The sequence below is a fragment of the Chrysoperla carnea genome, chromosome 3 (genome assembly GCF_905475395.1).
Source record: "Chrysoperla carnea chromosome 3, inChrCarn1.1, whole genome shotgun sequence".
NCBI lineage: Eukaryota > Metazoa > Arthropoda > Insecta > Neuroptera > Chrysopidae > Chrysoperla > Chrysoperla carnea.
Window position 1 is genome coordinate 17234250 of NC_058339.1, and position 25563 is coordinate 17259812.

At 28.8% G+C, this 25563-nt stretch overlaps 1 protein-coding gene across 3 annotated transcripts in view; it reads right to left on the reverse strand.

Moving 5' to 3' along the window:
- Positions 1 to 25563, reverse strand: part of LOC123296970 (rap guanine nucleotide exchange factor 4) — a 252698-nt gene that overhangs the window by 24231 nt on the left and 202904 nt on the right. For 2 of the 3 annotated variants that reach the window (XM_044878706.1, XM_044878707.1), the window contains 2 exons: positions 6932 to 6983; positions 2825 to 2934 (listed from right to left, as the gene is read on the reverse strand). In XM_044878706.1, the coding sequence (XP_044734641.1) occupies positions 2825 to 2934; positions 6932 to 6983 (162 nt within the window). Of the gene's footprint in view, positions 1 to 2824; positions 2935 to 6931; positions 6984 to 16523; positions 16554 to 25563 lie in introns of those variants that run through there. The other variant, XM_044878708.1, reaches the window with a different exon arrangement.

The following is a 25563-nucleotide window of genomic DNA, read 5'->3' on the forward strand; positions in this document are numbered from 1 at the left end:
TAATTAAAAATTTAAAGTAAGTAAAATTATTATTATAGAGACCAAGAAAATATAAAAAAAAGTATATTTTCTTTTATATTTTAGGTTTAAAACTAGCGTAGATATGTTTATTACACAAGGCTGTTTTGAGTGGAATATTACTGTATTTATAATATTGTAACGCTTAAAAATATTGATGCTACGAACAAAATTTTTGTATAGGTTTTTGATAAAATCACCTAATTAGTCCATTTTCGGTTGTCCGTGTATCTGTCTGTCTGTCTGTGGACATGATAGGTCAAAAACGAAAAGAGAAATCAAGCTAAAATTTTTATACAGGACGTAAAAAGTGAGGCTTAGTAAATGAGATCCATCTTGTCAACCGTTAGAGATAGAGCAAAAGTTAAAAAAATAAACAACTTTTGTTTGAAACATTTTTTCGTAAACATTACTGTTTACCCGAGAGCGTGTAAGCTAGAGCATTCATTATACGTGTATTGTATTGTACCTAATATACAATTATTGTATACAGGACGTTCTGTTATTGACTGTAGAAATCCAGCTTACCAAAATAAGCTCACCAAGAGAATTTGGGAGATACGGGCATGACAAAATTGATCAATTTATTCATTCACTGACTATCATTCGATAACTAGTAGCCAGTGATAATCAGTAGATCTTAGTAGGTTTCATTTAATAATAGCTATCTATGCAAGGGATTTTTTTAAAAGTATAAAGTGATTTAATTGGATTTGGTCAAATTATCCCACTTTTTATATTCTTATTATATTATTGACAGAAAACAAATATTATTATGAGTAAACATCAATCAATATAAATGGTGGTTTTGTTATATAAATTAAAAAAAAAAAAAAAAAAGAGAAAGTTATTTCTAAATGATCACATCGTGAAAATTTTCCAACAGAAACATTAAAATGTCTTATTTCTATTTTGGTTTTCCGAAACAAACATGGGAGAAAATTAATAAAGTCTCTGAATGACTAAGAAAGATAAAAGGGTCTAACAACTGAGCAAACGAATTTGTGGATTTAGTACCAATTAAGTCTGTTACTATTTTACGGTCTACTGAGATAAATAGGTAAGTTTAGTCTGGTTTATTCCAATGAAATTTTTAATTTCATTTTTGTACTTTCCATATATACTACTAATATACCTTAATTGAATAAAAAATAAATTACCAAACAAAAACAAAAAGCAACACTTCAGAAAAAAAATTTACAATCTGATATACAAACCTATCAATCATGGTTAAATACTAGGAAAGCGAAAATATATTTTTGCACTCTAATGGTTTTTATTTAACATTAGAGTGGAAAAGATATTTATTAGATTATTGAGTGGAAAAATTAATATTGAACGACGTTTTAAATCAATGTTTTTTTTTAATACTTTTTATTTTGATTGTATTACACGCTTCGTAACATACTTTATGTACTATTTTTGTGTATACTGTTATAAAATTTAATGTAGAGGAGAGTGGGATACGTTGAAATAGAGGTATGTTCTAATACCCTTATTATTCTTTTATCATACGTGATTTTGTTTCTGCCGAACAACCCATTGAGAGTAGATGAGTGAAGGTACTTTACTTAAAGATAAATGTCAGATATTGACTCGTAAAAATTTCCTTTATTCTATGAATAAATTTTAAACTTTTTATTATGTTGCATACAAGGACATTCGGCGAAATTGTGAAGCCGACGAACTTGCTGCACAAGTATCAATAGATATCCGGGAGTTCCATTTACGAACTGCAAGTTGCTACCTCAAGAGGATACCTTAAAAAAGGCCAACCTTAGATGGAAGGAGGAACGTACTTGTGGCACTACAAGACATATATGGACTGAGTACAATCGTAGGCGTTCCAAAGATCTTATATCACTTCCAAGGGTCTCTGTTAGCTAAATAGTTGCGGCTTCTACAGGACACGGCCTAGGTGGCAAACACGTTGAACGCCTGGAGCTGACAGTGTATCATGATTATTGCAGGAGCTCTCACAGTGAGGAAGAGGAGGAAACGATGTCTCATCTTCTTCGTCAGTGACCAGTTCTTACCACGAGGAAGTGGACTCGCTTGTGCGTCTAAGTGTCACCCCCCCCCCGGACAACCACTCGAACCTAGCCTTACCTAATCTATAATGTTTCATACTTTTCGAAAATTTATTGATTTAGTAAATTAAGCTTTTCTTGTTTAGCGACATAATTCTATGAAATTTGAGTGAAAAGTTGAAAATATGTTTTAGGGTATGTTGCAACTAATTTGGGAGTAAGATGTAACACGTATCTAACTTAATCCTGGGTTTTTTAAACAATCTCGTAACCAACAACTTTTGTTCAGAATATTTTATCACACTTTAGATGCATCAATCAGTGATTAGTATTATTTGCCATCAGTACGTGTACCCACTCAGTCAATTCGCCTCGAGCTCCATCTCCGCATCAAAAGCCTAAACGTACATTAAAGTTGACTTTTTAACCTACTATAACCTACTTACATATACGATTGTGACAATTATTACCGAAACGATGAAGTATCCAATAAAGGGGAAGTTTTTTATTACTAGCCCAAATTTTATTCTTTTCAGTGTGTTAGTCGAATAATTAGGCTACCGATAGAAGCTTTTTTCATGCTTAAAGAGTGACCAGGTATAAAAGCCCCACTCTCCCTTATGCATACTATTATAAAATCCAGAGTGCCTATGCATAAAAAAGCTTACATTACTATAGTTTTTATTTTACTTTTTTTTAAATCGATTAAACCATAAAAATAGAAAAAAGAGATACGACTGTGTTTGTTTAGATATTTTTATAAATTTAAAACTCACATCTGTTATTGGTTCTGCTGGATTAGGACTGTCTGGACTATTTGATCGTTTGGGTGGAGGTGACGTTGGTCCGTGTAAGGGTGATGCTTTATTAACTCCACTACCAAACCCTGTAACAAATTATAAAATGATTTATTTTAGATTCTTCATTAGAAATATCTTTGGTTTACAATGAACATATAATAACTAAAGTATTTCGAAACCGAAAAAATGAAAATGATCCAAAAAATTTGAAATTTTCTTTATCAATTATAATCATCCTTTTATGCTAAAATTCATATCCATTCTCTGAACGGTGTAGGACAAATTAACTTTCAAAATCAGTTTTTTTTATCAATAAAAGGGAACATTTATCATAAACCGTACAGTGCCTTAAAGTTGACAGCCTGCGGAGCAAAGCATATATTGAAATGCAAAGCATATAATCCCTGAATCAAATTTGCTAGTTTCAACCCTTTTCAACAATCGCAAGGCACCGCCTACTTCAGATCAGATTTTCTTCTTTATTTATATTTATCTCTATGGACACATATGTAGATATTTTCGGAATTTTTACGAAAACTTATTTTTTAACCGACTTCAAACAAAAACAGAGGAGGTTATCAATTCGACTGTATTTTTTTTTTTTTTTTTTTTTTTATTACCTCAGAACTTTTGATTGGGTGAACCGATTTTGCTGATTCTTTATCTGTTTGAAAGCTGGTGCTTTCCGTTTGGTTCCATTTCATTTTAGTATAGTTCTGATAACGGTATCCATTAGAAAACCATAAAAGTATTAAATTTTCAATAACTATGCAGGACAAGAGGACGAATAACTCAATATCACTTCGATGATTCTTTTTTTAGTGACAAGTTAGAGAGTGTACTTCAGATTCACTAAAAATCACAAAATAAAAAAACTTTTAACAAAAAGAAAAGCGACTTCAAAAGGAAAACTTTTCCAAAATATATTAAAATGCACTAAAAAGTAAAAGAATAACGATAATATAATGTAGTTAAAATTATTGTTATTTTTGGAGTCGGTGTCAGCCAAGGAAACAACTCTGACAGAACAGTTTTCTACATTAGCTTGGCTCACACCGACTCCAAAAATAACAATAATTTTAACTACATTATATTATCGTTATGTTTTTACTTTTTAGTGCATTTTAATATATTTTGGAAAAGTTTTCCTTTTGAAGTCGGTTTTCTTTTTGTTAAAAGTTTTTTTTATTCTGTAAATAAACTCATAAGAGAATTGAATTACTGTGTTGTTTAGAAATAAATATTTATTTTATCTAAGTTTTTGTGTGCTACGAATGAAAAAGTTTCTTTTATAAAAACATATTATCCATATTTGTATTTTTCAGAATTCTGGAGTGTATGTTAGTCGTATATAAAAAAAAACATTTTCATGTATCACGTTTCAGAAGATTGTAGCAAATTTTGAACTAAAATACATAAAATAGAGAAATACTAATTCGTTCTAAACATTTTTCTAATCTTTCCTTGAAACATGCTTGAATCGCTCCACAGGCTTATTGCTTTAGGATGAACTCATACCTTTAAAATGAGTACCTTAAAGTACTTACAAAATATTATTTATTGGCCAATCTACGGACGTTTCAAATCACGCGGTGCGCGCCCACCTTATGCGATATCATTTTTCTTTACAAATTTATCCATATATCCGGTTCTATTGGTCGTATCAAGACGAATAAAAATAGGAAAATTTTTTTTTCATGTAGAATAAAATTGTTACTTTAATTTTCAATATTTTGGGAGCTATAGTCGTATAAACAATTAGTTTTTTTATGACAATTCCTCCTCCCTCAGCCTTAGCGTTGTGTAAGTTGAAAGTTTGGATTCAGCGGATCAAAATGCGTCGAAATACATTCCTTGTTCGCTAGGACTAGTAAATGCATACGAAATCCACTCAGCGTCTACACTAATATTAGTTTTTAATAGTGCACATAACTACTTAACAATTAGGTTTTGCACAAAAGTATAGAAGGTACTTTCGACTAAAAATTGTCAAATACGCTCTTAAACTATGGCCATCGAGTCACAGGACACTCTGTATATTATATCGAAATAAAATAAACGTGAATTTAAATAAATTATTCAAAAGAGCTTTTTAGTTATTGTTTGAATAGAAAGTTCCTCTCGACAATTCAAAACTTTCAAAGAGTGATATTATTACTAGTAGGAGTAACTAGTTGTAAGTAACTACTTTCAACCTCGATTATAGGGTAACGCTTCTTGTGTGTGACTGTATGCTACCAACCAGCTCTATTGTTCTGCATACAACCGAATAGATGCGGATGAACTCGTATGGAAATGGTAGGTTTCTTCTTTCATGTAATATACTACAATAGATAACACGTTTAGTCGATTGACAATGACGAAGGATTCGACATTTTTATATATGTATTATTTAGATGGTTAACAAAGCGAAAAAGGTTAAGTTTCTTTATATGGTGCAAGGATTATTTTTATGTGATATAACTAGATAATAAATTCACTATGAATGTATGCTTTCCATTATTACATAGGTATGTACGTATTTCTGAGTTATTTAAAAAAAATGGTTTTATTATATCATTCTGACTTTGAACGAAGAGCTGTAAAAACTGGGTGTTGGTCATTTATGGATTAAATCTAAAAATACAATATAATATGGTTGCATTATAATAGAAAACTTATTATATCAAAAAAGTCGTAATGCAATTTTTTTCATTTGAGTCAGTAATTTATATGAGTCACATCAAAAGCTTGAGGCCCTCAATATCAAGAATGAATCGAAAAATCGGTAGAGTGTCAAGGTTTATTCTTTTGGGGGATAAACTTCCTATGCAACCCGTTTTATACAACTTTGCATACCTTATATATTTCAATTTTCGCTCTAATATCCTAGATCAATTCTTGAATTATATAAATACTTGTTTCCACTACCACGTAGTCATCCTAATTTTAATTAAGCTAATCGTAAAAACATTATTGTGTATGTTACTCGTTGCTAATTTGTCGTTGCTCATTTGGTGACGGACTGCACATAGTTTCATGTGCCAACAATTTATACTGTTCTAAGTATCTGTCAAATTAGGATGTCAGTGACGTCAGCCAATCAGCTTCGATCATGTGAAATATGCTTGGCCAATGAGCATGATTCTTATAGGCCAATGATATTCGAGTATTTTATCTGAAATAGTGGCAGAAATCGAAATTTATTTCGAAATATAGAGATCTCATTTATTATCTTTGATAATATTTATATTTGGGCACCTTCACAATTCATCCAAAGTGAGTTAGACGATTTAAAACCGGTTCTATGTTAAGTCAGTGTCAATGCACCTTTTGAGGTATCAACTTCATAACCTAAACCACGAAATCATTTTTTTCGTACTTTTTTAAGCTCTGCACACTTTTGTGTTTTTTGATGTAATGAGTGCCATGAGAGTATGTCAACTTTTCAACCTTTAGGAGGTGTCAACTTTTCAACTTTCTTCATCCCTTTTTATATCTGTATTTCAACATTAAATAAATACATTGAAAAACACCACGGTTTTTCAATAAAAATTATTAAATGAACTCACTTGCCTTTTTTTACTTGCGATAATACTTCGTCAAATTTATTGTTTGCTATCCAACACGCCAACATATTTAAGAATGTTCGATGATAAAAATTTTAGTTATCAGTCTTATGTATTAATTAATTAAAATCTTATAATTAAGGACTGTTTTTGATGTATAAACTCAATGAAGAGATTCTCCAGAATTTATTAAAAACACGAAGGAATATAATTGAATAAAAGTCAAGCTAACATTTTATACCTCAAGTATATAGAATGGTTTGTGTTTTTTTATATATTATTAAATCAATAATTTAATCATTTCATATTCTCTCTTGAACAAAGATTTCATTCAATTTCTTTATTGCATTGCTATCCATTCTTTTACATTCTGAATAGAAGAGGCATTGCGATATTAAATAGTAATCTCTATGAAAATATTTTTCTTTTTTAAAACTATCAAATATCAATTACTGGCATTTCTATAACAGAGCAAACTATTTTAATTTTTTTTTTCTTTCGTAAAATTATATTTATTAATATAAAAAATTCTTACCATTTTTAACCTTACAGTTGGCCACCAAATCATTCATGAGCTCCTTATTTTTCTGTAAATATAAGAATTAAATGATAACATTAAATCTACAATTTGTAAAAATATTAGTAATAAATAAAATAGTACATTTAACAAATAATAATAATATGTCATATTGGTCGCATAAAGGAATACATAATGTCTTTCCTAGGGAAAGTCCTCAATAGCAGCTCTGATTTTGATGATTTTTTTAAAAAATGTTTCTTTTTATATATTGTTTAAAATCAGAAACTTTTCAGAGGGAGGAAATTATCTGGAGGAGAAAAGAAAACTTGTTAAGAAACTTGTTTTTTACTTTTTAAAAAACAATACTTATCGCAGTCGGAAAAATATCGCAGCGTAGAAAGTTATTTAAAAAAAAAAAGGATAGTCGGTCATGGGGACTGTCAACGCATGTAAAAACTTAAAACTTGTTAAAAAACTGTTTTTTTTTTTTTTTTAATTTTTTAATTAATTATAGTATAAATAATAAAATTAATTATAGTATCAATAACATTTCATAATTTTAAATTGAAATTATAAACGTGTGTATAAAAAAAGCAACAATATACAGTGTTTTCAAGTTGTCATCCACGCTAGAACTAAGTGGGCTGAATGTTGCTTAACTTCAGCGATAGAGCGTGAACCCTTGTTTTCAATGTGATATGGATGGAGCTAGACGATGGCGGTGACAATGACGCTAGTTCCAATAGTTTTGTTCACACAAAAAAGTGCTCAACGTGCTAAAAGAAGTTTTCACTCCAAAAAAGCGAGAAAAGTAAAAACTTGCTAAAGTCGTTCTTAGACTCTTTAAAAAAAGTCGTTAAAAACTTGCTAAAGTTCGTAGCTCAAATTGTAGCTCTTTTAATGATATCTTTTTGTTAAAAAAAATTTCGTACAATTTGCGATTATTATCCAAAGTATTTTTTCTGAAAAACTACTATTTTTCTCCTAAGTGCTGGCTAATTTTTTTAACAAGTCTGCACTGTATCTACAGCGGCTAATAAAGGAAAATGAAAGAAACCGCCCGCTTTTTAGCTAAAACCTCATGTTATACACCATATACTGCAATAACATAGATTACTAATACAAGTTGTCTAATTATTAAATTTAAGTTTATAATATCATACGGCCAATTTCATTAATAATTAATTGTTTTTTAGCAAATAGAAACATTTGCGCCATTAACTCATGTCTTACTAATGATATTTGACACCTTAGAAACACTTCCATTTTCCTATATTTGTAACATCTTAATAACTGTACTATCATTTGTTGACTTATTTGCATTTGATAAGAAAAATATACGGTATATTTGAAAGTGTATTTTCTTTATAGAACAGAAATAACTTTTAACACCAAATTATTTATTTTTCCAATAAAAAAACTCCTTCACAAGAACTTGTTGAACCGTAATATAAATTACATAATTATTTTTCAATTGAACTAAGTAAATTAATTTTATCAGTCGTACGTTTCCTTTTCAGTAATAAATTATATTTCCACAAACAAATATACTTATGGTTACATTTTAACTCAGAGGTACATTATTATTGGAAAATGAATTTTATAATCATATTGTCAATAAGTGGAAAATCAATTATTATTTTTGATTTATTTTATTTGAAATAAGAAAGTTTTTTTATTCATATGAAATTACTATATCTACCTTCCGTCTAAATGCAGGTTCAAATTTGAGAAAACGATTTTTAATTATACTATCACGTCAACCGTTCGGTAATCTTTAGTCGCGTTGTGAGAGATTTGCTCACGCGTTCTACACATGCCTCAAATATTTCTCGTTCAATATTCTTTAACATTGTAAATCACCTCTACATAATTTTCAAATAATTTATTTTTTAATGCAGAAGCTAATTAAATAATTTAAAAATAGTTTGATTACGTCATTATTGAAGTGATTTATATATTGGATTGGAAAAATTTGAAAAATTCGTAATTCGAAAAGAGATAAAATTATAGGAAAATGAAAAAGTAAAAAGGTGTGTTTGTATCTGTGTGAAAAAATATATCGAGAAAATTTGTACTGTCCCATTTCTGAACTCAAGGGCTAAAAACTTCAGGACTCAACCAACTCCCCTAAAGTCGACAAACTCAACTAAACCTACTTGTTATTACAACAATACTTACTCCGGGCCTATAAAATTTTTGGTAAAATATTGCGGCCTCTTTTTTCGGGTCTATTTTTTCGGATTACTGTCTGGCGTACTGTAGCTCCAAAACGAACGACCGATTTTTGTTTCTCTGAATGTTTTGAATGTTTGTTGTACTCTCAATCTAATTACCTTTCACAAATTGTACTCTAGAAGTGGGTAGGTAACGGCTAGTATTGTAAAAAAATACTATAATAAAAACATTCCCGTGTATATATTTTTCTGTTAAAAATATTAATTAATGTAATAAAATTTTTTATCTCTAATATGTATATTTATGAGTAGTTGTTATATTAATTATTTCAATAAAATGTTTTTGCTGTCACTATAAAATTTTATAGTTTTTATTTATTATTAAAATATTATTTTTGTTAGTATATTTAATATATGGAATAATAAAAAGCAGCGCTCAGTTCACAAAATTTATCAAACAGATAGGAAAAGCATTTCTGTTACATAAAATATTATAACTAATATTATACGTTCTCGGGGTTCTGAATTCAGACCTGAAATTACATTATATCAGCTTTAGTTTTTGAAATATAATTAAAAAGTTTTTTAAGAAAAATCTATATTTGATTAAGAAAACCATTAGAAAAACAACCACTAATTATCAAAACATTTTCTTGGATTAGATTTTTTTTGCTTGACTTAGTTCACGAGAGCTGCTACCGCTCCAACAAGCTCCCTTAGAAAACTCAATCCAACAGGGTCCCTCGAAAACCATTCGACAAAACGTACCCCTTGGAAAAAAATCGAAAACTATCCCTAAAACTAAACCCGATTTTTAAATTTTTTGGGTTAAAATGACCTTATATACTGAGTTTCATCGAAATTGGAAACATCAAAAATTTTTCGATTTTTTGCAATTTTTTTAAGGGGTACCCCTTAGCAAAAAATCGAAAAATCGGAAAAGATTTTTTTATTGTGGAATTTGATAAAACTCAGTTTATAAGATAAGTTTGACCCAAAAAATTCAAAAATCGGGTTCATTTGACTATTGGGCCAATAGTTTTTGAGAAAAACGATTCCCCGGATAGATTTTTGAAGTTATCTCGAAAACTATCCCTCTAAGAGTTTAATAAACCCGATTTTTAAATTTTTGGGTTAAAATTACCTTATATACTGAGTTTGATCGAAATTGGAAAATTTTTTCGATTTTTTTGCAATTGTCTTAATTCAATAATCGGATTTATTTGACAATGGGGCGAATAGTTGGCAAAAAATTGTGGAACTAGAACCAAGTTATGCACATGGGTAATAAAATAAATCTCATTTCATTTGGATTGGTAAATAAAATGGATTATTTTATTTAAAACCATAAAACAACAACGCTATTAAAGCATAAAATGAACTAACTGCAGCAAAACAAAATGTTTAATTTAAATACATAGTTCATTTATTTCTATAATTTCCTTTAACGGAAACATTAATTTTTCTTACTATGTAACAAATTTTTGTTTGTCATTGTCATCATCATGATAATCATAAAATTTTAAAGCAAACCATTCACTCACAAATTTATTTTCATGTACATTTTAAACATGTGAGATAATGTAAAATATATGAATTGTAAAATGAGAAGTGACACACTGGAAAAATAAAATTTTTCGATTACCCGCCTGCGTAAATTCGCTTCGATATCATCGATGACATTTTATATGCTTTTAAGGACTCTCGATTAAACCTGAAGCTTGACGATGATCGCATACGATTTGATTTATTACTGAGTCGCTTATTTTGAAATTTCTTATCAAACGACAAATTGTCAGTTCAACTCTTGAACTGACAATATGAGTCAGTAAAAATCATTCTATAAACAGTAAGTAGCTCAAACTGAACACACGTTTTGAAAAAGGTTCAATATACATGCGGTGAACAACATTGTGTGTAATTTTTTATGCTGATTTTCCCACTGTTGCCAAGCAAAGCGGCGGTAGCCATGTGGAATCATATATCACACAAAGGTTCCTGCAATATAAGATAGGAAAATGGCTTTCTGTGAAACTTTTTCTAACCCACCCAAAAATTTTCTTTGGTCATTATCATCAAAAGATTTCAACACCACCAAAATTTTTAACGAGTAGTTTTTTTTATGACTAGGAAAATGGCACCCCCGAAATGTTCTTGGCATCGTTCTAAAAAATTAGCTCGAAAAAAACTAAATGTTAAAAATTTTTGTGGCTGTGAGAGCTTTTGATCAGAACGAGCCATTTTTTTTGTTATATAGGTACTATAAATATAATATTTGTGTAGCTTTGATAGCCCGTAGCTCGTAAACTACTCGTTAAAAAGTTTGATGGTTTTTTGATCAGAACTATCTGAAGAACATTTTGGAGGCGGTTTGAAGAAGTTTCACAGAAAGCCATTTTTTTATCTTATATTGCGGGATTCTTTCCACAAAATACTCTTTAAAATAAATAATAAAATGTATGATATCTCATACATAAATTGTACATTTAAGTTTAAAGTTCTATCGCTTTAAATAAAAGTCTTTTACATGATGCTATAATAAATTACTTAGACCGGAACTCGAATTAATGTCAATAAAAATGTTTGAACTGTATTTATCTTTATAACTCATATTAAGAACTTCAATGTACAAATAGGCATACATACATTCAACATATACATTCAACATCCTTTCTGTAACAACAACACAATAATTGATTATATACAATTAATTATTGTGTAAATTTATGTAAATAAGTAGTTTGTGAATTTGTGTAATCTTACAAAAGACATTATTATACATTAGGTGACACAATTTTGTTTAATTCATTCTTAAATCCGGGCGTTAATTTACTACAAAGTTTGTTTTCAACTAAGAATTTTTGCATATTTATTACTTGTTTATATACTTTAAGTAGTAATTAATATAATTTGATAATAGAAATGATATTTATAAAAGTTTTGTTAAGTTTTTGGTTGAATAAATCTCTATGTTTGATAATGTTGGCCTCTAGAGTTAAATAATTAAACCAAAAAAACGTTATAGATTAGGGCACGTTAGATTAAGATGACGGAGCTGCTCAAATTGAACATATTTAGGCCATAAGATCCACAGTACTAACTAGTTCGTCGATTAATCCAGCTTCTCATTTAATTGGAGAACTGTGTATCCAAATTAATTCAAATTAATTTTGGATGCGATGCATCTCAACATACAAGGTGCGCCGCGCCTTGCATATGAATATCTTGCCAGAGACGCCCGCTTATTTAAAAATGATCTCAACAAAAATTGTAAAGTTTGATGGGGAAAATCATTTTCTGACATTAGATTGACCCTAGTTCTTCGAGTTGCTTTAATAGTCAATTTAGATTCTAACCGGTAAGAGATAGAATAGCACTTTTAGATAGAAAGTTGATCCTCATAAAAAAACTAACATTGGACACAGGCGAATGTCCTTTATTGTCCTTGAAAACTTTTGGATAAATTTTTAGTCGTATTTCCTCCTAAAACTGATGATTTTCGGATTTTAATGATTTAGATGATAATTGTTGGATTTAAAATAAGGATCAACTTTCTAATTTAAAGGGTTTTTTATCTTTTACTGTTTAGGATGTAAATATCCTATTAGACAAACCCCAACAACTAGATCAAATCTGATGTCAAAACATGATGAACTCCATCAAACTCTGAAATTTTCGTTAAAGTCATTTTTGAATAGGTGGCATTTTTGAAAATGGCCCACCTTGCGTACGGCTGCGGATTCACTTTAACTAATTGAGCCACTTGGGTAACAACTGTATTGTACTTTCCTAATAGTATATGACTGTCCAGTCAGACTTTCTGGAGATGTGAATTCTAGAAAAACTTGTTTAGTTTATTAAATCCTGATGATATACTTTCTATTGACCTTAACAATGAAGGTTTTCAGGCATGATAGATCTAGCTTCAAATATAGGCAATATAGAAAACAAATGTAATTGTTTACTGTTCTAGATTGATAGAAATGTTTCATTTTGTTTATTACTGACCTTAGTAGACAAGAAGACAAAACGAATAAAAGTCATTAAATTTTAAAATTTTTCTAATTTTTCCCATTTTTACCGTTATGCCACTTTTTTTTTTACTTATTCGGTTTGAAGATACCTAAATTATAATCTTAAAAAACTTATTTAAGTTTAAAATCCTTTTATTTTATTACACTCCTTGATTAAATCTTTGAGTAACTATACAACTTTGATTTTATTTTCTAAAATACATATATACCACATGTTCTTGTTACGTCTTTATTAACTAAATTACAATAATAGCAAATAATACCAGAAATTGTTCGATATTATAAATGAGCAACAAATACCTACAATGGTTGTTGTATATATGTTCAAATATACTTACTCTTGTAATTGTTGTTCCAAATAACACAAGACATTATCGAATATAATGTATTTTGTATTTTGTATTTTATATACATTAAACAACACAAAAAACGCGACATATTTTGTTTCATTAAAAATACACAGAATTTGTAGGCAAGTAATTTTATTATCCTTGACTCTTTTGAGTTATACCGAGGCTCCAAAGATAAAGAAATGAATTTGAAGATGCGTTACTCTCGGATACGAAGTGTTGTCATGGCAATTGGAAATTCAAAATCATTCAATTTTTGCTTGTTATGATCTTTGGAGGGTCTTTTTTTTCTTCTGGAGATACGAGCATATTTGTAAGTGGGAATCGTACAATTTTAAAGAGAGATAGTTGAAGAAAATACACGCATACAGTGAAAAAAAATTTCTTTATATCAACCGGTATGAGGTTGTATCAACCTTATCACGAGATCAAATATGGTGATTGGGGCCACGAATGTGATATAACTACCTTTTTGAGTGGTGATGTTGACACAAATGCATTTCAGTTGTTTATATGAAAGTAATTTACTGTCTAATCAATTTCAAATATTGTTGTTTTGAAATGCAACATAGTTTTAAACAATCTTTTTTTAATTGGTTCTACCACTTATAAATATTATTTAAAAAAAATTGTGATGTGATTGTCACAACCACAAGAGCAGTAGAATATAGATTTCCGATGGTTGATATATATGAACAAAAATATGCTATATATTATAAAAATGGCCAAGAAGTTTATTTCAAACTCTCTGTTGGTAAGAACAATCTTCATGTAGTTGACACATTCAAGCTGAGCGCCTCATACTTTTACAAATAGTCATGTTAGAAATAATAGACAAAATTATTTTCTACTTTTAAGTAGGTACAATAAAGGCTTGCTCTTATAAAATGAGCTCTGGTAGACCCAAAATAATCCAGGATAACAAAGTTACATGACTGCAAATATTGTGTTTTTTTTTAACGTTAAAAAGGTGTCGCATTTTTTATATGTTTGCGGTATATTATGTATTTTATATTAATTGGAGAAATATCTAAACATAAAAGCATTTAAGACGATGTAAACAAAACAATTAACAAGTTTTCGGTTTTGAATATTAATTGAAATTCTACGTTCTATTCTCTATTTCACTAACAACAGACAAGTCACAATAAAAACTTTAAATTATATACTTCTATCAGGGACGTATACGATAAGATACGATGGCCCAACCCCCTACTGTTCAAAAGTACCAATTCGTTTCGTACCTTGCATTCAACAGAAAGTAAAGTTGGCGCCTGGAATAGTTTTTCAAAAATTCGAGTATCGACAAGGAAAAAGTATGTCATTCTTGTAAGAGCAATTTGTGGCGAAAAAAATTGTATCTGGTTTTTAGTAAAATTCATATGGAAATCCTATTTTAATTATGCCGGTGCCGCTTAGTACATTTTTACTTCAAAATGACGTTCAAAGTTTCAAAAATCCTTTTAAATGCTTTATCATCAGAAAACAAGAATATCTAAGAATCTAGAAGTTTGGTGAGATGCCAAAAAGTTTAACTAAACTTGAAGTTGATCACTGATCACTTATTTTCGAAAACTTTGTGCCTTTTCTAGTAGTGCGATTCAATATTGACCTTATTCAGTTAGAAGGTTGAAAAACCATACTTGATTTTTACACGAAAGGTTACACAATTACAGTATATATTTTCTAGTTCTAGAAGTTAGTTCTCTATAGCTACGCCTCTGATAACAAACTATAAAGTCTCAGTTGTTTGTAGTGTATTATTATGTCGACTTTTGTGAAAATTTCTCTTTCATTCTGTAATGTTTCATTAACCTTCGTGTAATTATTACCCTAATTTAACATAACATTTATTAGTTCTATTACCATTACATCATATATCATCATCTATCAATCATTTTCTATACTCTAAAATTCGTCTAACTTAACTTTTGTTATTTCTGACATTACATTTAAACCGCAATATTTAAATAAATGTCATGTCAAATAATCTTATCCATTTTCAGTAGAAATTAAGGTATTTCAATACCATAAAAATACCAAAATTTTTAAATTAAGTATATTATTTATCAATTAAACATCCTTTTATACGTCTTTTGTGAAAAATTTATATCGATTTTCTGTACGGTTTTTGAGAAAAAATTCACTATCGATGTCAGTGATTTACCAACAAGTAAAATTTACAAAATCTTAAAAACCCCAGTGAAATTTTTCGGATACGGAACCCTAAACTCGCACATGAAAAGCATATATGAACACTCTCCATTAAATTACCTTTTTTTAGAACTTTTTCTAAACTGAACCGATTTTGAGGATCATCGCCTATCTTTTATTTGTTCCAGGTACGGAATTACCTTTACCATTACCGAAATTACCTTTCAAACGAAACAAACAAAATTCAAATCAGTTCATCCGTTTAGCGATGCCACAGACAAACACATAGACAGAGAGACAGACACACATAGCGGTCAAATTTATAAAACACCTTAAATCGATATGAATTTTTCATAAATACCTATACAAGGTTGATTAATTGAAGAGTAAAATTTTAAATTTTTGTAATCATTTTCATTTCAACTCTTTAAGGTTTTTCGATACCCTAAAAATTAAAATGATATCAAATATAGGAGATAGGAAAAATTAACTATCTTTGTGTTTTACCAAAAAAGTTTTCATTTTTATGCACAGTTCTTAGTTTTGATATGATCATAAAGCTTAAAACTTAACGAATATTGATAAAACTTTTGTACGAAAGTGGCAACATTTTTAAAAGAATTTATTGGCTAAAAACCTTACGATTTCTTCAGATTTCACCATGTTTGGTACCTAATTATTACCTAAAAAGCACCTAATTTTGGCATACTTTAATTGCGATTTCTGTACTTTGTGTTGTTGGCGTAACATTGCTATTTAATTGTGAACAAAAGAGAGTATAAGCTAGAGATAAAGAAGTTAAGGGTTTGACACTGTAATCTTTGTTTTTTAAGTGTTTTTGTTTGAAAATCGTACACCGAAGCTGCTTGATTGCCGGTAAAAGGAAACTTACATTATGATAATCACGCCGTTGTATTGATAATTTTCTTGTATATTCATTCAAAATCATTGTTTATTATTAAAAAAATAACTATTTTTATTGTATAATACACAACATATTCATTAAAATATTGATTATTTATAAAATTAACATATTGTACACAACAACTCAGCACACACTTTTTAAAACAAACAATTTTATTTCAACCACAATGTATGATCAATAATCACCAATAATTATGATCATTATTTTATGATTTCATTTCATAATAATTAACATCAGTGATAATAATAATAAAAACTTTGCATTGTTCATGTAAATCATCCACATTTTGCACTATTTTTACTACTAAATCACATTTTATTATTGTTTGTGTTTTTTATGACATGAATATATTAAAGTGATGCATAACGTAATAGTGATATGAGGTATATTAAATATTGTTTTATATCCTACGTACCTCATATACATACATTGTAGTTCAAACATTCAAATAATTATCTTAAGTACTTTATATTTTTTCATATCAGTATTTATACTCGTAGTCAATAAAATGGCAACAAAACTGTTTCTAATTTTCTAATTTTCTTTGCTTAGTTCACTATATTTTTTTAAATATTTTAATAATTTAAAATATGTTGACATGTTTCTTTTAACATAGACATTTTCAAAACTATAAAGTAGGTATATTTCATTGTTTTTGGTTTATTTACCAAAATTATCGTGACGTATTTTTAAAGAATTTGACAATATTCAACAAGTTAGGATTTTTACTTAAAAACAATTGAAATTTATGAAGGTTAAAAAAAATCATCAAAAAAAAAAAAACAATAGATAAAATTTTAGGATAGATAAAAACTTTAAGATAATTAGATAACAAGAGATAAAATTTTAGAGTAGATAAAATTTTAAGACAAAAGTAACATTAAATAGATAATAAATAGGTAAAGATATAAACAATAAATTAGAAAAACGATAGATTTTTGAAGACCCACATATATCCTACAACCCACTTTTCCTCGCTTAGCCCACCCTCTAAACATCAATTTTATCTACATCTCCGTGGAAAATAACGCATGAAGTTCGCTGTGCTCCTTTTAAGAATGAAATAAAAGATTGGTACAATACTTCTGGCTCAAATCATGAGCACATATATCAATTTGTACATTTCTAAATTAAAAAATGATAAAATTTCATATAAACGTTTAGCCCTTATTTGAATCCCTTGAAGATTGAATTTTTGGAAATAGTAAGTAATACAACTTATGTTTAAAAACCATGAGCTCATCTATCATTTTTTGCATTTCTAACTTCAACATTGATAAAGTTTCATGCAAACTTTAACCCAATTTTGAAACCTTTAAGGGAACGAATTTTCAAAAATACTTTATAAGTGCTCACTTACTCTATTTAAGAAAGGTTTGTATACAATTTTGGCCTCTGAATCTAGCGAAAAAATGTTTCAAACAAAAGTTGTTAATCTCTAACGATTTGTAGAATGGGACCCAAGACCCAATCGACCCATTTTGCTCAACTACAATTGCTTTTTACGTCATGAACACGCTATAAAATTTCACCTTGATATCTCTTTTCGTTTCAGAGATATCGTCTGATGTACAAACGGACAGAGATGGACGGACAACTGAAAGTGGATTAATTAAGGGATTTAATAAACTTCAATTCCAAAATTTTGTCCGTAGCATCAATATTTTTAAGCGTCACAAACTTGGGGCTAAGCTTAGTATACCTTGATATACACGGTATGAAAACATGGTATTCGATGATATCTTAACGAAAACATTCTAAATTTCTATAAGGTCAAAAAACATCATACAGCGATGCGGGACACCAACAGCTTTATGAAAATCATGTAAATGAAAACATTACGAAAAATAAAAATAAACTTACAGTTGAAATTTATTTTACAAAATAATGTACAAACTTCACAATTTGTAAAAATAAATATTAAATACAAACACACAAAGTATTATTTATTACATTACATTTCTAAACTAAACTGCTACTACGGTACGCTTAACAATTTAAATGTTATACAGTAATTAAATAATATGTAATTCTACGCTGTACGCGTATTTAATATTTTAGTGAGTGTAATTATTAAATTTGTTATTTACTTTCTTTGATTATTTCACAAGGTTACTTGTTAGGATTCAGTAAAAAAATACATAAAGCTAGCTAACCGTCAGTATACATTTTCAAATCTTACAAACACTATACAAAAAAATTGGAGAGCAGTAGCGTAAGCTGGCATAGGAATGCGCACTTAAGCTTCACGTGGTTAAAAAACAACTAAGTAATCAATTTTTATAATCGGTTTTGGTTTTATTCGAAAGATTATTTAATATCATAATAAAATGAGTTACAACTTCCTATCTAAAGTGTAATTTGCTAAAGATCACAAAATGGAACTTGCGAATTCTTACAAATACAATTGTATAAGAATACGCAATGGGCCGATAAGAGTACGCGTATATTAATCAACATCTACATCTGATTGTGTAAGCCATATCTATATCAATTTTATTTGGGAATAAGGTACGCATAATATCGAAATATTCTAACAAACTTGCAAGTGAAATTTTTAAAAATCCACATTTTTAAACTAAATACGATAAACGGCGTAAGTACTCATATACGCATATTTGTACAACACACAAAGCAAGACCAATAAAATTTTGTTTTAATCGAGTATTTTTCAATTTTAAGTTTGTCGCGTAATTGAAACCTTTTCGGGGGTCCGAAAACTGAGCAATTTTAAGATTATTTAAAATGGTTCTGTACAAAAACAAATTTTTATGAATAAATAAGTGATACAGTTTACTTCTGTCTCAAACCATGAGCACATATATGAATTTGTTCATTTCTAACTCTTTTCGTTTTTGAGTTATCGTGTCGACATACAGACGGACAGATGGACAGACAACTAAAAGTGGACTAATTACAAATTTTTATGAATTTGTTTTTGTACAGAACCATCAAATTTTCATAAATTATGCATTCATTCATAACCATCGAAACATAAATTTTCCAGACGGTTTTTTTTTTTTTTTTAAATAACTGAACAAATACAGAGTACTTAATACAGAGTCATTCCAAGTATCCGTGCCATCACCAATAATGATTGTAAAAGATTGTAAAAGACCTTTTTTCACCTCATATAAAATTTTGCAACCCCAAAATCCATTGTACAATCAATATAGCCGGTGAAATTAGTTATGTGGTGAACTCGATTTGTGAAAAAGGACTACTTGAAATAATCTTTTTAGGCAGTGACACATACGTTTATCTACGCCAGTGAGTAAGGAGTACTTTTCTCACTTAGTATGTGTGGGAAAAATAGATCATTATCGCACTAGGACAAACTTGTTTTAAATAATAACAAGTTTTTTTTACAATATACCTGTGATAACGCATTATTAACAAACTTCTGCGATTGTCGAACTCGTGCTACGCACTCCTTGTTCAAATTTCGCAGGTGTACGTTAGTAATGCTGGTAACCCACTAGTATCGTAAGTAACTATTTGAATGATCCTGTATTAATAGCTCTGTACTCATCTATGTACTACCATATTTTGTATTGTTATTTACAAAATCATACATAAATAAATTTTTCATGTAGAAATTTATTACAACCGTCATATTCGGATAATGTTATTTACAAAATAAAAATTATGTTTATTAAACATGACTCATAGCAATGTTTAAAAAAAAAAAAAACGTAAAAAATAATTTAAATAATAGGAACAATTATATAGGAAATAGTAAATTACACATCTACGGTGCACAAGTTCGTCTCGGTCGACAATGAACTAAATCTGAGACATTCTTTACTTGCTCCCTTGGTGTGTATACTACTTTTCCGACAGACAACTGACACAATCACTGACTTGGATAGTTAATTTCTCATAAACCGTACAGAGAATCGATATGATTTTTTCACAAAAGACGTATTAGAGAATGATTAATTAATAAATAAATTCGATAATAAACGTTATCGAAATACTTTCACTCCTGGATACCTTTATTTTTCTTTTAGCATTAGAACTAAAAGTGTGTACCAAATTTCAGACCAATCGGTTAAAAGAAAAGGGGTAAAATTACTAGATTTGATCATTACAAGACACAAACAAAACAAACAAGGAAGCTTAATAAAAACGTTTAAATATAGATCAATAATTTAAATTGGTATTCTTCGATTTAGAATATTTCAAAATTTTTTATAAATAGTACCCTGCAGTGAAAAATCACATTCTTTCACGAATACAATGTGAATGGATACGAACGAAATATATGTCCTGCCGTTTTAAAACTTTACAACGGAAACAAATAATACAATATATGACTGTGGGTCAGAAGTATGTACTAAAGAAAATACAAATCAATACAGTAAATAGTGCAAGACAAATAATACGTCTACTTATGTGTGGGTATGTTTTATTGTTTAATCAGCACAGAGGACGTATGATAAATACTAAGTTGTTGTAATTAAAACTAATAGATACAGTTGTCCAAATTAGAATGGTATAGAAATAGTGTTGTGAGCAAATAATTGCTGAGATGACTAATAGTGTAAAAGCGAACCATAAACTCTTAGTAGACTAATAACTGATACACATTTATATATTAAAATTAAATTTCGATTTGTCCCCAATTTCCAAAACCAATGTTTATATTTTATAAAAACGTATTTCGATTACCATGTAATCATCGTCAGTATGAATTAGCTAATCGTAAATTTAGAAAGTACTTACTTATACGCGATATTTTCTTTTAAAATGTTAATTTATTTTATTTCTGGTTCGGAGAATAATCTATATTTTAAAACGTCAATAATTTTGAGAGTTTTCGAACGAGTCGAAAAAAACTTTATATATGACTTTTACTGTACACATCAAGATAACAAATATTTATGAATAAAGTTTATTAAGCTGAACGTATTAAATGTTGATAACAAATGAGGGTACTTAAGAAGATTTAGACGGATATTATAATATAAAGATGCAATATAACAAATACACGATGCAAAGAAGATTAAATTTCATTATATATGTAATATTTAATTCAAAAATGTATAACCATGTATATCCATAGATTGAATACACTTATTGTTTGTGTTACACATACTTATTCAAAGCAAAGTTATTATTTATTCGTAGACGTTTGAGTATTCATTCCAGACATTGTGATAGAAATATTATTAGTCTGGATATTTCAAGAACTTTAGCTTAAAGAGCCTTTTCAGGGTGTTTGGTTATTTGATTTCATCTAGAGAAATGGCTATTGACAACAATTCTGAAGTTGTAGATTCTAGTGGGTAATAGTATGCATCTTTGGAAATTTCTGAGTAAAGACTTATTTTCTTCATTTTTTACTTTAAAAATGCATTGCCTCTTTGTACGATAGGAAACTTATTGTATGAGTAGTAACAATTTTAGTGGGAATATACTAACACAATATCTAAATACATCTAAATTATAAATACATCTTAACTATGTTCAGGTTTTAATCAATCATTTCATTAAACTTAGGAAATTATTGCATATAACTTTTTAAAAACAACACAAACTTAATTACAGGGAAATAATTGAATGCTTATACGTTAAACCGTCTGTGTTATTTTATGCATTGTTATCAAAGGTAAAATAATTTACTATTCGTACAACTGCAATAAATAATATACATACATAATAGGGTAGATTGTTGTACCAGGGATCAAAATTTACATTTATGGTGTTTTTAACGTTGCAGTATAGGACAGGTCTTGAAATCGGTCGAAAAGCCAAATAGAAATATGTTGATATTTATGGATTTTAGGGAGTTATACAAAGTTACCAATAGAAATATGTTGATATTTAATTATTTTGTGGATTTTAGGCAGTTATATAAAGTTATTCGTCATCTTGGAATTGGAAAGTATTTTCCATTATGATCGTGCTAACATATACATTTTGGTTAAAGTCATTTAAAAAAATGTAAAAATGGAAACAGTCTCTGTTTATAGAGTTTTTATTCCTATGTATTGAAATTATGTTCCTTATCGCACGATATTCTTCTGCTGGTTGGGAATTAAAACCAAAAACAAAAAATAGAACAGACACCAAAGACCGACACCAACGTGTCTAGGACTAAAACTTTTTCAAACGATTCAGATTGCCACCAGTTTTGAGAAAATCCAAGAATCTTCTAATGACTGTAATTTGTATTTTTTGTCGAAATTTTATGTTTTATCATTTAAAAAAATTGAATTGTGAAAGTTATCAGAAGTTAAAGAAAGCAGAGATAATTTAAAGTAAGTAGCAATTTTATGTTTTTACGTTTTTTCGATTTAATGTAGTTTCAAGCTGATAAAAACAATAGTGAACTTGTAAATAAACGGAAGGAAAAGGCAAAACATGTTACTTGTATTTTACCTGAAAACTAATGCAGATGGCCCTACCTTCTAGCAATATCCTTATTGAAACTATACAGTGATTCAATAAAGTATCCGAGATACTATACCTTTACCTCACTGCATACAGTATTCATGCAGTATATGTACATGAATTGTTTAACTAATTTAGTACGATATAGTTAAGTTTATCTTTCCAAAACAATTTGTACAGAAGTATATAAAACATATTACAAATTAACTTAAAACTAGTAAGTGTTTGTTTCATTAGAAAGGAGCAAATCTACATTGTATTCGTTGATATTTTAACAAACGCAAATTTTATTTGTCTGGTTCATATCCAATTTTATTTTAAATTAAATTTTTAGGAGATAGCAAACTGCACATCTGCTGTATGAATAGAATCTACCAATTTCTATAAATATCGCAAAATAATGATACATTTATACTTTATACTAGCTTGATACCCGCTCACTTCGCTGGATTTAAAAGTAAAGACTGCTAAAGACCGTGTTTTATAGTCTTCAACTTCCATAGTTTCACTACTCCCTTCCATAAGCACCATCCAGTTCATCCAATATTTCACCGAATGTAAATTCATTGAATAGTTTTTGCGTGAAAGCGTCACAAACAAACAAACAACCTTACTTTGACATTTATAATATATATATAGGGATAATGATAAGGATAGGGAAGGGATTTTTTCACTTGCGTAAAAATTGAAACTTAAGCTTTCTCCATCACATTATTTCACTTCTAGTAATTGAAGACGTAGCTCTGTGAAGAATATTTGAATCGTCTCAATGGATGTAGCTGCAGTCATAATATTTTGAATTAGATCATCTCTGGTGCATTGTGGCCGCAGCTGCATACTTACAATATGACCCAGATACTCTCCAGAGAGATAAATCTTCAATTATTAGAAGAACAATAATGTGTTGTGAAGCAAAATATTCCCCTATTTTCAACCAAAATTGTATTGGAAGGGTCAGAAAGCTTCAGAAGGGTCAGCAATGAGGAAAAGTGGAGGAAACTAGTTGCCTATAATGTCGGACTTGCAAAACTATACTTATCTGAGTGTAAGCTAAGAATTTATGCGCTTGAATGATCATTATTCATAATAGATTGACATTGTATTGATTGCATAGTAATTGAATAATATTACACATAAAATAAAAAAGCTCATGCTGAACTTTGTGTAAGAACCTTATACATATAAACATGTCTAATTCAATTTTCTATACCGAAAGAATAGGTACTTGAACAATAAATATAAAATCAAAGTTCTTGTTTAGTGTAGTATATACTCAAATTGTTAATACTCCGACCATAAAATGTTTTCTAGTTTTTATTTCAATTCAAAATGCGGAATAATAAAATCACATAACCATCTAATATAGAGTTCATTTGTAATTTTACAATATGTCCATACACTCATATTCTAACTAATAGCATGTTAAAATGTTTATGGCATACTATATTTTACCAAAGTCATCATTGTTGCTTTTCATTAATGTTAGTTTAGAGTACTTAGTTTAAAAAACAAAATCTCCGCCATTTATGTCACAAAATTGGTACAGTTTCATAAAGCCCTATATTGATATTAGTCGCAGCAAAGAATGTTACTTAATAACAGCTCCGATTTTATTGATTAAAAAAAAAAAATTTTTTTCTTGTATCTTATTTAAAATTTGAAACCTTTCAGAGGTTAGAATTAATCTGGAGGATGAAAAGACAAAGTCCCAACTAATATATCGACGACCAGTCAAAATCGCTAATGACAGAAGTTTAAAATTTCGAGAAGGTATTGATTTTATTCTGTGTCATTTAGTTTGAATGAAGATATATAAAAACTGTAATTTTTAAATTCACTACTGAACAGATTTTAAAAATTCTTTCACCTATAGATAGCAGCAAAAATCAAACGGGAAGCTATAAAATGGTTGAGTTTGGTACTTAAATAAACAACACGTTGCCAGAAACATAACTGATAAAAATGAAGTAAAAATGAAAATAATTTATTGCAGAAATGAAAAAAAAAGTGTGCAAATGTTATCAAATAGAATTTAATTAGTGTTTTAAGAATTTTTAATAAATTGTGTAGGTGGTGCGCTTTATTTTATATATAAAATAAAAGGTAAGGCGTAGTACCTTGGATATATTTTACTTTTAATCACCATAGGCTGATCTTTGAGTCGAAATAAAATTTATAAGTGTTTCAAAGTAAAATTATTTTGATTTTACGTATAATCTATTTACAAGGTGATAATTGTGTGTTGTGCTTAACTATTCTATTTAACTCATTGTTTAATGATGTGTAATTAGCTCTGTCATATTTCAAATATTAATTTGGTCAAATTTGAAAAGAAGTCATTGATACATGATAATAGGTACACACAAAATTTAAAAATTTTTTTTTTTTTTATGGAGTACCTTAAAAATACCAGTCGAAGTCGTTACTGGAAACTGCCTATACTTTTAGGGTTTTCAATGTTCCAATCTCATGCATTATATTATACTATGTTGCTGTTTTAAATGGGCAGTGAAAATTGAAAATTTGAGAGATTACATTAAGGTATGATCCGTGGCATATTATATTGTACCAAGCGTCGTATATCTGGTACCAGTTCTCATACACATTT